At 34.4% G+C, this 13,557-nt stretch overlaps 3 protein-coding genes across 4 annotated transcripts; all 3 read left to right on the top strand.

Annotated features, from left to right (window-relative positions):
* The first annotated feature begins 359 nt into the window (after positions 1–359).
* On the top strand, positions 360–7,967 carry LOC141721537 (uncharacterized). 2 transcript variants are annotated; one of them, XM_074524481.1, is made up of 15 exons: positions 360–598; positions 1,796–2,014; positions 2,099–2,197; positions 2,296–2,351; positions 2,898–3,009; positions 3,118–3,297; positions 3,534–3,794; positions 4,743–4,922; positions 4,998–5,120; positions 5,224–5,349; positions 5,467–5,754; positions 5,842–5,940; positions 6,022–6,353; positions 6,475–6,507; positions 7,631–7,967. In XM_074524481.1, coding segments are annotated over exons 1-15 (2,205 nt in total). In that variant the 5' UTR covers positions 360–502; the 3' UTR covers positions 7,632–7,967. The 2 variants fall into 2 exon arrangements, with proteins under 2 accessions (XP_074380582.1, XP_074380581.1); XM_074524480.1 differs by having other exon boundaries at positions 1,790–2,014.
* A 3,539-nt stretch (positions 7,968–11,506) lies between these two features.
* LOC141720025 (protein FAR1-RELATED SEQUENCE 5-like) lies at positions 11,507–12,211 on the top strand. Its single transcript, XM_074522382.1, has one exon. The coding sequence runs from the start codon at positions 11,507–11,509 to the stop codon at positions 12,209–12,211; it is 705 nt and encodes a 234-aa protein (XP_074378483.1).
* A 1-nt stretch (position 12,212) lies between these two features.
* On the top strand, positions 12,213–13,203 carry LOC141720024 (protein FAR1-RELATED SEQUENCE 5-like). The gene is made up of 2 exons (XM_074522381.1): positions 12,213–12,885; positions 13,145–13,203. Exons 1-2 carry the CDS (start codon positions 12,213–12,215, stop codon positions 13,201–13,203), a joined length of 732 nt encoding a protein of 243 aa, XP_074378482.1.
* Positions 13,204–13,557: the final 354 nt, after the last annotated feature.

Raw genomic sequence — 13,557 nt, 5'->3', positions numbered from 1 at the left:
CATGTGATCATTCAAATTAGTAAAGTTTGTTGCACGCAAATTTAAAACGTCATTCATATAAATCGAGTTACAAATCAAATCGGATCCATTCATGTAACTCAAGTTATAATCGAGTTAGATTTAATCACCCACCTTCCTCAGTTTGTCATTTGGACTCTTTATATACAACAATCTAATAACTCAAATAGTCCAGGACTTTCTTAACTTACATTTCTCAAATGCAACCACTCTAAAAAGACCCAAATCATAACCCAAAACATCTGGACCCAACTCAAAACCAAAAAAGCCCAATCACAAAAGCTCCATTAAAAGCCCAACCACACACAAAACAATCATTAAATTAAAATTAAATAATTAAAAAAACTAAAAACCCAAAAAAACCCTTGTGAAACCCCTCGCGTTCTTCATTCCCCCAAATCCACACACACTAAAACACACACTAATCACATTCTAGGGCTTGTGTAAAGAACGAGTTAGAGCAGTGTATCAACTCACTGAGTCAATGGAGGCACCGGCCGGTGTCGCCGCCGTTTCGCTACCGATTCACCGGAAAGAGTGGCCAGTTGTTTCTGAGCATCTTCAAAACTCCACTAATGAGGTCATATCTCGCACATTTCTCGTTTTTATGCTCTAGGGTTTGCTGTTTGTTTGTGTTTTTGTGTTTCGTAATGTTTCGGTAAGCGTGGGGTTATAAAGATTGGATTTTTATGTATTGTGTGTGTGTGTTTAGTGTGTTTGTTTGTGTTTCGTGATGTTTCGGTTTGTGTAGGATTAAAAAGATTGAATTTTTATGTAGTGTGTGTGTGAGAGTGTGTGTTTAGTATGCTTATTTATGTTTCGTAATGTTGCGGTGCGTTTGGGATTAAAAAGATTCGTTTTTTATGTAATGTGTGTGTTTTTAGTAGGTTTGTTTATGTTTAATGATGTTCCGGTTTGTGTAGGATTAAAAAGATTGAATTTTGATGTACTGTGTGTGTGTGTTTAGGGCCGAGGCTTTGGATTTTTTTGGTATATTTTTACAGGTTTGGTAATGTTGTGGTGCGTGTGGGGTTATAAAGATTGGATTTTTTAGTAATGTTTGTGTGTTTAGTGTATTTGCTTGTGTTTCGGAAAATTGCTGTGTGTGTAGAATTAAAAAGATTGAATTTTGATGTAGTTTGTTGTTTAATATGTTTATTTATGTTTCATAGTGTTGCGGTGCGTGTGGGATAAAAAAAATTCGATTTTTATGTAATGTGCGTGTATGTTTATTTATGTTTCATAATGTTGCGGTGTCTGGGATGAAAAAGATTCGATTTTTATGGATGTGTGTGTAGTATGTTTATTATGTTTCATAATTTTCCGATGTGTGTAGGATTGAATAATGAATTTTGATGTAGCGTGTGTGTGTGTTTAGGGACAGGGCTTTAGCTGGAACTGCTATTGTAGTATATTTATTAATGTTTCGTAATGTTGCGATGCGTGCAATTTAAAAAGTTTGAACTTTGACATATTTTATGTGTGGTTCGGGCTAGGTTATTGGCGGGAGCTGTTAGTATATGTGTAAATTAACTCTGTGATAGTGTATTTTGTGCAAACTATGATAGGATTATTAATCAGACTATTTCGTGTTGCTCGTGTTGAAAGCTCCGGAGTTTAGTTTTTGTACATTTGAATGTGTAGTAATGTTAAAAGGATTAAATTTTGATGTAATGTATGTTTGTTTAGGGCTGAGTTTTTGGCGTACCTGTTAGTATAGATCGTAGTGTGTTATATATGTACATGTATTGATGGTTTAGTTTTTGTGAAGGTGCAGCAACCGGCTGACTTGGACTTCTGTTCTATTACGATTGATGCAAATATGGAGAATGAGTTGCAGCAGCGGCTTCAAACTGTTGTTAAACAAAGAGAGGAGTTGCAGCACATGGAGACTGGGATTAAGGCGGAGCTAATTGCACGATCACAGATCGTATCTTTGCATAATACGTATGAGTCTCAGATAAAGGAGCATGTTAATGCAAATGTGAAGCTTCAAGTATGTTTTATGAGTTTAGCATCTTTTAATTTGTACTTGGTTGTGACTTATGTGCTTACAATATCAAATTTTTGGTGTCTGAAGGAGCAATTACGGGAAAGGGAACAGGCTAAACATGAACTTGAAAGGGAGATTGAAAATAAAGAAAGAGAGCTGCATGCTATTAGATTAGATACTCAAGCGGTTTGTTTCCACATCTATGCTTTTATAAATTTCACATAACTCTGTTTTTTTTTCTAGTTGCTCAGTTTATTTCTTACTTGAGCATTTCACATGGACAGGTGTGGGCCAAAGATGATCTTCTCCGAGAACAAAACAAAGAACTCGCAACATTTAGGTATGTATACGTATTTACTTTATCTTCTGGTTACATAAAGGTCTGGTCTTTGACATTTTAAAGTGATTATATATATTCAGTTAAGCAAGGCAGAGAGTGCTTCTATTTACCTGTTATTAATGTTTTTATGTATTGACATTATTGTCATGGCGCTCGACTAGCCGCAACTAGTCTATAAATGTTTATGTATCTGGGATGGAAAAAAGAGATGTTTGTAATTAATATATCATATTTGTAATTAGTATACATTAGGTAATGCTGTTGTTGTACTTCTGTTGTGAGACTTCTGTTGTGAGAACACAGATATGCAGTATGTATAATATGTTATTTAATTTATATTTATATTAATTTACTTGACTTGACTTGAGTTGCCGACATGGAAACTATGTTTATTGGTCTGAAGTGGGAAGTTTGTGGTGTGTTTATTATTTGGAATTCCAAAAATTTAGCTGTTTATTTCGATTAAGTTGGTTGTCTTTGCCCAGGGTGTATGAGGTTTGGCGGATTGTCATATTTGTGTATAATTCTGGCTCCTCTTGATTGCAGGAGAGAGCGTGATACTTCAGAGGCTGAAAGAGCACAGCATGTTAAACAAATCCATGACTTTCAAGATCACATTCAGGAGAAAGAGCGTCAGTTTATGGAGTTGCAAGAACAGGTTTATCAATTATTATACTTAATTGCGTTCCCAAAATATTTTTTATACAGTATTTTTCAATAAATGAACCACTAAATTTGACTATTCTTAATATGCTGATTCTTTCAGCATAGAGCATCGCAGGAAACTCTAAGCTTTAAAGATGAACAACTAAGAGAAGCACAAACATGGATTACGCGAGCCCAGGAAATGGATGCGTTGCAAACAACTACAAACCAAACCTTACAAGCTGAACTTCGAGAGCGTACCGAACAATATAATCAGCTGTGGATGAATTGTCAAAGACAGGTTGGTTAATACGGATTCTTGAAATATATATATATATATATTATGTCTTACTTTGCTTGCTTGTTGCGTTCAGCATCAAAGTAAGTTCATAGATATTGAATTCGATGTTGCGAGTTACAGGTTTTTTCTGTTTACCAGTCAAATTGCATCTTTCAGATTTCGTTATGGTGTTCGGATGGTTGGCTAGTGCAAAATATTTTTGCTGTACTTATTCTCAGAATAATTGTCATTTTCAGTTTGCAGAATTTGTGCATACAATACAAGCACTCCAGATTGAGTTGGCAGATCTAAGACAAAGAAATGCAACTTCTACCGATGAATCACGTGCCTCTGAATTGAACATAAAAGATGCTTTACAGTCTGGGAACAATGTTGGAAACCAGCTTAATGTCAGTGGGGATTGTCAAACTCATGATTCTGGAACTCTTCCTAATGGAAATTTTGAGAATGATTTATCTTCGCAGTCTCAAGGAAATGCATCAGGACATGTTGGTCAGGTAGACTTTTATCCAGTCTGTTTTAAGTTTTATTTAGTGAAATGCTCATGATAATACCAGTTTCTAAATTCGCACAACTTTGATAAAGTGATAAACATATATTTTGCAACAAACTTTCTGAATGGTGGAAGTTGCAGCAACCTTCAATGACAGTGGTCAAGATCCTGATTCCTGACAATGGATATGTCAGGAAGCAGTAACTGTGATTTCCTACTCTTAATTGCTACCAGTAGGTGTAGTCATATTATGCATTTTCAGCTAATTTGGCGTTTCAGTGTTAGACAGAACAATTTAGATGATTTAAAGTATGTACCTTTAGTTGAGGGAAGTGTGTACCTTTTCTGACAATAGATATGTCAGTAAGCAGAATTGTGGCTTCCTACTTTTAATTGTTAACGGTAGGTGTAGTCAGATTTTGCATTTTTCAGCTAAAATGGCGTTGAAGTGTTAGACAGAATAATATGGATGTCAAGTATGTAACTTTTAGTTGAGCAAAATATGGAAGCTTGTTGAGATCTCGTTTAAAGATTATGGCATTTGTTTACTAATTGTTTTAATTTTCTTGACTTCTATCTTCCCAATTAGTTCCATCTCTCCTTTTTATGCATTAGTGGTCTAGAATCTACATGTGATATATTAATGTGAGATGGAAGACACTGTAATGCTGTCTATTTTTTTGGTTTAAGTAATATAAGCTTTTATTATTCTGGCCTTTCCTCTATCCCTTTTTCTTGTTTTTCTTTAGCACTCTTTGGTCACAGCCTCTAAGACCTGATTGTGTTACAAATTCAATTTGCACTTGTGATCTTTTTTTTTCTTCAGTGCATCATGGCTCTTTATGAGTTCCAATGAATATCTCAACTATGAGAATTACCATGATAAACCATCACCAATGTCCTACTCTTTACTGCTTTGCTAACGATCTTTTTCTTGGTTTCATGTTACCAGACCAATTCTGTTGCTGCTGTTCCTATTGTTCCTCAGTCACTAGTTGGGATGCCAACTTACCTCTCCGGGCAAGTGGCTGCCCTGCATCCTTTTCTTATGCATCAACATGCTGTACCCCAGTCTGCCTATTTTCACTCAGTACCAGCAGTATCATCTCTACAACAGAGGCAAAACCAACAGGTAATAGCAATACCCTATATGTAGCCATTTAGAATAGTGAAGCATTGCATGACCTTTTTTTCCTTTGACCTTTAGGCTGCATCAGAAGGTTTGCAGATGCCTGTTAATGGGAAATCTAGCGATCCAGAGTACATTGATCATGTTAGTCAAGGGCTAGAACCTCATGCTGTGATTATGACCCCAAATGACAGGGCAGAGGTGTGCAACTTGATATATGAATCTTCATAATTAGTACAGTATATATTATTGGATGTTCAGTTGGTTTTTTGCACTCTGTTTGATTAGCCAAAATTTTATTCAGGATCTGGAATCTACCAAGAAACACTACAGTATAGATCCTCAACCTCAGAACAATCTGCAACAGCTACCATCCCAGTTGCAGGATGGTTTAAAATTGAATTCTCTTATGCATAGTAGTGAGAGTGAGGTTTGTAATTTTTCTTTCTTCTTGGATTTAAGGTTTTTTTTTAATTGGCTGCTTTGTTTGATATCTGCTGGCGATATTAATATTAGATGAATTGATTTTTTACCTTGTCATGCGCAGAAAAATAACACTCTAGGGAAGGCAGATGCCCAAGTTTCTAGGACTCAACAACCCAGCTCAGCTGCATTGATACCTGAAGAACCAGTGAACAGAATACATTCGTTTGAGCAATCTACAGTTAACAGTGCTAATGTAACATTACCTTCCGAAGCTTCTTTCTCTTCAGAGAAGAAGACTCAACATTTAGTTGATAAGAGCTCAGAAGTTACTCTTCTTGACCAAGGGTCGCTGTTGCGCTGCATCGTTCGCACAATTCCACCAAATGGTAGAATCAGGATTAGTTCAACAGTAAGTTGGAATCCCGGTACAATCATTAATAATTTTACTGATTTTTTTTCTGTCCGCTGATGATGTATGTTGTCTGTCCCTGTTCAGCTACCAAACAGGCTTGGGAAAATGCTTTCACCTCTACATTGGCATGATTACAAGAAAAATTATGGAAAACTTGATGACTTTGTTGCTGGTCATCCTGAAGTAATATATATGAACCTAATCAACTTTGACATGTTAAAATGGTGCCTACACTTTTAACCAATTAGCTGTTTTATATTTCAGCTATTTGTAATTGAAGGGGACTATATTCAGCTCAGGGAAGGTGCACAAGAGATAATTGCAGCCACTGCAGCTTTTGCCAAAGTTAAAGCAGCTGCATCTGTAACATCATCGAACTCGTCATTGTTGCCTTCTGTTGCTGTCACTCCTATGGCTCAGCAACACAGATTGAAGAGGGAGCATGCAACCTCCCGACCTGGAAATCTTACTGATAGTCATTCACAGCCTTCAATGATGCAGACTCAGCATATAAATGGTGCTCCGTATGCTGTTGGAACTGACTCAACCGTGAAAATTTTGAGCAAACCTAAAGAATCTTTGGAACGTAATAACAGGTATTGATGTGGCGGCTCAAAAAGAGAACTATCTTGTTTTAGTTGGCTGATATTGATTAAGAGCTTAATCGTTTACACTATATGTTTCTTTTGCTAAATCGCTTAAACTATGTTGTTACAGGACAAGTGGAACTTCATTTAAAGCAAGAAGATAGTAAGTGTTCCTAATGCTTTTAATAAGATTTCACGAAGCTAATTTTTGTACCTGATAGTTTAGTTATCACTTTTTATGTTCGGCTAGATTTAGGGTAATCTGATATTCTGTCTCCCATTATTTCTTATTCCAATATGCAATTAATTCAGAAGCATTCGTCCTATTTCCTCTTAATTTACCTCGTCGAGCTCACTGTTTTGTCAAAATAATAAATGTTAGTGGGCAGCATTTGAGTTTGGTCTGATAGTTCATGTGAGGAAAAACAAAAGGGAAGGGACTGGGTTGCTGAGAGCAGGGAATATTTGGTTATCTTAGCAAACTTGGTATCTTGATGAAAAGCCTTGTAAAATTTGCTTTCTAGTTAATAAATCCGTTTTTCGCATGTCAATGATCTAGACATCTCGAGATGTCTTTGTTAGAAATTTGCCTAAAAATAGATGATACCAAAGCCGGGAAAGAAAACTTGAATAGATAATTAAACTAGTGTAATATGCATAAAGCGAGGACTGCATAATTTATCTATACGGTTGGTTGCTTTAATATGCTCTACTAATATATCATAAGTGTGTGTGTGGGGCCAAGTTTAGCAGCTGTTTAGCTAAAATGTGCCTAAGAAATAAGAAGCATGTTTTGAACTTCAAGTAACATGTCTCTTGTTATGGACCTCTGCCTATCTGAAGATGCAAGTTTTAGTTTTTATGGTTAATTTTATCAAGGATTACCTCTCAGCATACAGAATCAATGCTTTGTTGCATATGGCAGTGTCATATATGTAATTATATTTTTATGGCCTGGGTCTTTAAGATGTCGACTGTGATAAAACTTCAGGTTAATTTGTACTTGTATCTTTTCATTGCTAACTGACTTTGTAAGTTCCACTGTTGGATTGAAATGGCTAGTTGACTTTCTTAATGTGTTATGCATGGATGACATTTTGATTGGTCAATATGTTTTGTTCGGATATTTGTACATTAGAATTATGGGTCGAGCAACCTACAAATTGTCTCTCTAGCTGATCATTGTTTTTCAGTAAACATATATGACTATTCATTTATATACTTACTGTTTTTGGCCTTTTATTGTACTCATTGTTGACCAGTTTATTTCAATGTTGTATTGGCAGGATTTTGGAAGATGTTTGATATGATCAAATTGCTGTAGCAAATCTCAGACCACCTGTACTTCGAATGATGTATTATGAAGGAATCATAATTTTTGCATTATATAGTAAAAGCGTAAAATGCAACTTAGGCTTAAACTTTTCGTGGGAGAACCAGATTCTATTATTTTGAAACTCAAAAATGTGTACATCCAATTGGTTTGTAGATGCAGAAGTAAAACATCTGCTTCTTGTGGTTTCCCTTGTCATTTGTGTATTTATACCGGATCAGAACAGGATTATGTTAAGCTAGCCAAGTTATATATGTTGGGATGAAATGACTATTTTTGGTGCTCAGCAATCATATGTTGTGCTTTTATTGCTTTGATGGTGAGAAATTGGCAGCCACATACATTGGCTTTTACAGTGTTACTCCTTTTCTTTTAGTAGTCATCTTGCCTAATTTCTTGAGAAATTAACTTGTTATGAATTGAGATAGAACATACAGCAGTAGCAAATTATTAGTTCAAAAGAAACTAATAGTTTCAAGTATGTATGTTATTTTAATCTCTTCGATGTCACTATTCTACTATTTAACAAACATTTGAGTCCAGGTTGGCTTGTTTGGTTCATAGTAAGCGATGACGAAACCATTTGGATTTGATTAAATAAGGGGTAGATATGAATTTGAAATCAGGAATTTGTTATGGGATGATGAATGATTTCTAATATTATGTCAGTGTTGGAATGAATCTGTTTTATTTCAAATATATATGAAATCTGAGTTTTGATTCTAATATTATGTGTAAGTATACATTGTCCGAAAGTAAGTTACACAATTTACAACTAAAAATTTACTAAAAAAAGTATTTGATTAGAAAAATATGATTTAACCAATTAAATAATAATTTTAATATTTTTTAATAAATTAAATCACAAATTGGCATTAAATAAAAATTATTATGTCTTAATTTTAAATTTAAAATATGTAAAATTTTTATTTAATCATAAAAATAAAGATGAACAATAAAAATAAGGGAAATAATCAGGAGCCAACGTGGGTTGGGGGGACAACCAGCCAACCCACAGCAATGAAACATTGCGGGGGAAGGTAATGTTTCAGTGCGGGTCTTGACTTCCGCAATGAAACATTGCGGGATGTCGCCATGCACAGGAAACATTGCGCCTTCCGCAATATTTCATTGTTTGTTAGGCTCCCAGTTTTTAATGTCCAAACTGCCTCTCTCTTTAGCTTATTCTAATATTTAACTTATTTATATAAGTATAAAAATAATATTAATGTTCAACAGTAATTAATTTTTTAAAATATGTTAACATTAAATATAAGTAGTAGTAATATATTAAAATATTATCAATTTTAATAATAAATTTATCAATTTAATTTTTTCTGTACTTTTTCTTTAAATTATCGTATGAATAATTTTAGTTTAAAAAATAATATTATTAATTTTATACTTTTTAGTGAATTGAGTTATTTTAGTTTAAAAAATTTATCAACAGTCAAACTTATTTTTTGTGCAAAACTTATTTTTGTGCCAATATTAATAAGAATTTTAAAATTCACAAAATTAAATTTGGCACAAAAATTTTTTTGCTGAAAACATTTCATTTGACTGTTGAAATTGGCGCAATGAAACATTGCGGCAGTTGAATTGACTGGTCAATAGAGCAGAAGCTTGACCGACACACCGCAATGTTTCATTGCGGCAGTTTGGACACGCCGCAATGCTTCATTGTGGCAATTTTAACAGTCAAATGAAATTTTTTCAGCAAAATTTTTTTTGTGCAAAATTTAATTTTGTGAATTTTAAAATTCAGATTTTCACCTATAAATAGTCCTGCCTCATCTCATTTTTTTCAACATTATCTTCTCTATTTTCATTCTACATTTTCTCTTCAACATTATCTTCTCTAATATCCGAAAAATGGTTTTCTACTACGATTTTGACAATAATAAGGTAATTATAGATGGTGTGGCTCTTCAACATTATCTTCTCTAATATCCGAAAAATGGTTTTCTACTACGATTTTGACAATAATAAGGTAATTATAGATGGTGTGGCTTACGACGGGCCCGAAGGAGAAGAAGACATGGAAATAGCTCTCCGCCGTATTCAAATGGCGCTTGAGCGCAAGAAAAAAAAAAGAAAATGAAGCTAAAGCGAAGGCGGAAAAGTCGAAGAAAAAGAAAGACGACGATAAGGGTGATAAAGGCGGTTCTTCCAATACCGTTAAAGTTTGATCATTCTCGTCGACATAAAATGTTATTATGTATTTGTTTTGAAAAAATATTTGAATGTACTCCATTTATATTTGAATGAAATAAATTATTTAATGTTTTATTTTTCTTGTACTTGTCCAATTTATTTTATCAATTTTAAATTTTAATAAACAAATATAATACTAAAATTTGAAAATGTGAAAAACTAAAAAAATGAAAATTTATCGAATTTTCGTTATCTATAAAAAAATATAAAATAATTTAGCCCCCAAAATGTTAAACATTTCTTGGTAACAAACTATATATAAATACCGCATTTTATTTAAGAAATAATTTTTCTTAATTATTATAATCATTATATTTTAACATCCATATAGTTGGATCGTCAAAATTTGTACTTTACAACTTACACGTCAAGAAATATCATTTGACATAACTATTATGCAAAATTTTCATAAAACTATGTAAAATAGTTGCATATTATAATTAAGTTACTCTTATAAACATTTATATTTTCAAAATAACATTTAACATATTAAATGAAATATAATAAGTCTAGAAACTATTTTTTTATAATTTTTTTGATTAATTTTCTAATTTTAAAGAAAATAACAAAAATAAACATCCCAAACGCAATGTTTCATTGCGGTGGACACTTCCCCCCCGCAATGAAACATTGCTGGGGTACGTTGTAAAGTTTTTTTAAACTGCAAATATTTACAGTTGTTGGCTTGGGGGTTTGTACAGTGCCGCAATGTTTCATTGCGGCCATCGCAATGAAACATTACGGGCGTGCATTTAATGCACACAACAACCTTAAAATGTCTGTATTTTTGAAACATTGCTGTTTCACCGCTTCTTAACATTCTGCTCAAATTTATTCTTCTGAAAAAAAAGGTTAGTATTCAATATCCATGGCTTCTTATTTATTTGATTATTCAAGTTCATCTAGGGATCATAACGATTTCAATTATGTTACCCCCCACACAAAAAAGAGGGTTTATCGTAAAATCTTTAATGATGATGAAGTAATAGATGTTGATAGTATTGAAGATAAAGTTAATGATCTGGGGAAGCGAAAAACGCATAGTGATGATGATGTTGGTTTCGGTTGGAAGAATCACGATGTTCACGGTGATTCCGATGATAGTAATGATTCTTTTAATGGCGATGATGATGATAAAATTAATGATGAAAATTTTATTGGAAATATGAATGATGTAGTTCCTTGTGTTGGTATGATATTTGATTCGTTGGATGAAGCGGACAGTTTTTATCGAGGTTATGGTCGAAGTATAGGGTTCGAGATAATTATTCGAAGTAGTCATAAGCATTCAAGAAATGGTGGTATATCGTCACGTTTGTATATATGTCGAAAGGGTGGAAGATTGGGCCCAAAACCCTTGGAAGTTGAAGATAGGGCTAAAGGGAAACGACCTCGAGATGTTATTCCTCGAACTTGTTGTCGTGCTCGTATGTGTGTTGCTCACAAAGTAAGCTCAAACAAATGGGAAGTAACCAAGGTCAACCTAGAGCACAATCATGCTATGGTTACATCGGATAAGGTAAATTTCATGTAAAGATCACGCAACATAGATCCGTTTACCCGATCTTTGATTGAGTTATTCAACAAATCGGGTATCGAGACCCCGAAAGTGATGAATTTACTTAGTGAGACGTGTGGTGGTATTGAAAAAATTGGTTTTTCCGCTCAAGACGTACGAAATGTAATACGTGACATTCGAAGACGGGTTTTTGATTCCGGTGATGCGGAGTGTGGATTGGTTTTGTTACGAGACTTGCAAAAACAAAGTGATGGCAATTTTTTCTACCGAGTGGATGTGGATGAGGAGAATCGGGTTAAGGGTTTGGTGTGGGTTGATCCTCGTTCGCTTAACGCGTACAAGAATTTTGGAGATGTGGTGACTTTCGACTCGACATATCGGACTAATAGGTATGACATGCCTTTTATTCCAATTACGGGAGTGAATCACCACTACCAAAATATTTTGTTTGGATTTGCACTTATAAGGGACGAGAAAGAGACTACTTATAGATGGGTTTTGAAGACTTGGTTGGAAGCGGTCGATAACAAGCCACCTATTACCATTATTACGGATCAAGACATCGCTTTAAGTAATGCCATTTCCGAGGTTATGCCTAACACCAACCACACATATTGTACGTGGCATATTAGTAGCAAGTTTCCCGAGAAACTATCTACTTTGTATACTCAATACTCGGAGTTCAAGACGGATTTTAATGCATGTATCTACAAGTCATTGTCACCAACGGAATTTGAAGGTAGGTGGGAGGACTTGAAAGAGAAATATGATCTTGAAAATCACAATTTGGCTAAATGATATGTATGCAATTAGACGGCAATGGGTTTTTGCTTTCACGAAACAACATTTTGCCGCCGGTATGACTACCACCTCAAGGAGCGAGTCTATGAATTCATTTTTTGATGAGTATGTGAAAGCGTCGACCGGTTTGAAAGAATTCATTGAGAATTCACAAAAAGCTTTGGACTCACAATATTTACGGGAGGTTCAAGCCAATTTTGACACTGAGTACAAGGAAATGAGACTATTCTCTAACTCGTCAATGGAGATACATGCCTCCAAGATATACACAAAAGAGATGTTTAAGCGATTTCAAAAAGAGCTTCAAAAAAGTCAATCTTTTGTTGTGAAAAGCATGAAAGGTTGTGGAGATTATCTTTCAAAGATGTATTTGGTAGAAAAGTCCACCTTGCCGGAGATTAATAGAAGGAATTTTTTCTTGAAGGTTTCCATCGACGGGAGTTATTCTTGTACATGTAAAAAATTTGAACATTCCGGGATGATTTGTAGACACATGATCCGTTACCTTAACAAGAAACAAAAGACGATGATACCGCCAGATCTTGTAACAATGAGGTGGACAATAAATGGAAACAAAGTTGCGGGACCTCTACCGTGTACCCCTCGGATGCTTGGTAATGTTGTAGAATCTCAAACGGCAAGATATAGTGGATTGTGTAAAGCTTTCCAAGGTTTGTCCGTTGTTGGTAGTTGCTCCGTTCCGCGGTACAATTACTTGATGAGCGTGATCAAGAGAGAAAAGGAGTATGTGATTAAGTCTTTTCCCGGAGAAGAGAGAGAGAAAAAAATAAATGAGGACTATGAAAGTGATGAAGAAGATGATCCGTTATTAGATCCCCCAAGGTCACAAACAAAAGGACGTCAAAAAGCGGGTAGATTCAAAAGTGGTTTCGAGACGTCAAGTTCAAATAAACAATTTCGAAAGTGCAGTTTTTGTGGGGCGAGGGAAGAAGGCCATGATAGAAGAAATTGTCCCTCGAGATTATTAGGAAAAAAAGGAAAAACTTGATTGTAATTTCTTATCATGTACTTTGAAATATTAATGAATTTTAATTAAATATTTTCAATGTTGTTAATGTTAGTACTTGTTGCCATTATTAATAATCCCAAAAAAAGAAGTGACTCCCAAAAAAAAATTGAAAAAAAAGTTATTTTTGAAGATTTTTTTTTTCCAAAATTGGGCAGAAAGTTTTTTGTAAAACAGAAAAAGTTTTATATAAAAAATAAATCATTTGCAAGTGCAGTGACCAATATGCAAAATTCGGCAAAGCCCAGTTTAGGCCCGCAATGTTTCATTGCGGATGCCGCATTGTTTCATTGCGGGGGTAAAAAATGATTTATTT

Source organism: Apium graveolens, chromosome 4 (assembly GCF_009905375.1).
Source record: "Apium graveolens cultivar Ventura chromosome 4, ASM990537v1, whole genome shotgun sequence".
NCBI lineage: Eukaryota > Viridiplantae > Streptophyta > Magnoliopsida > Apiales > Apiaceae > Apium > Apium graveolens.
This window is presented reverse-complemented; position numbering and strand designations above follow the sequence as displayed.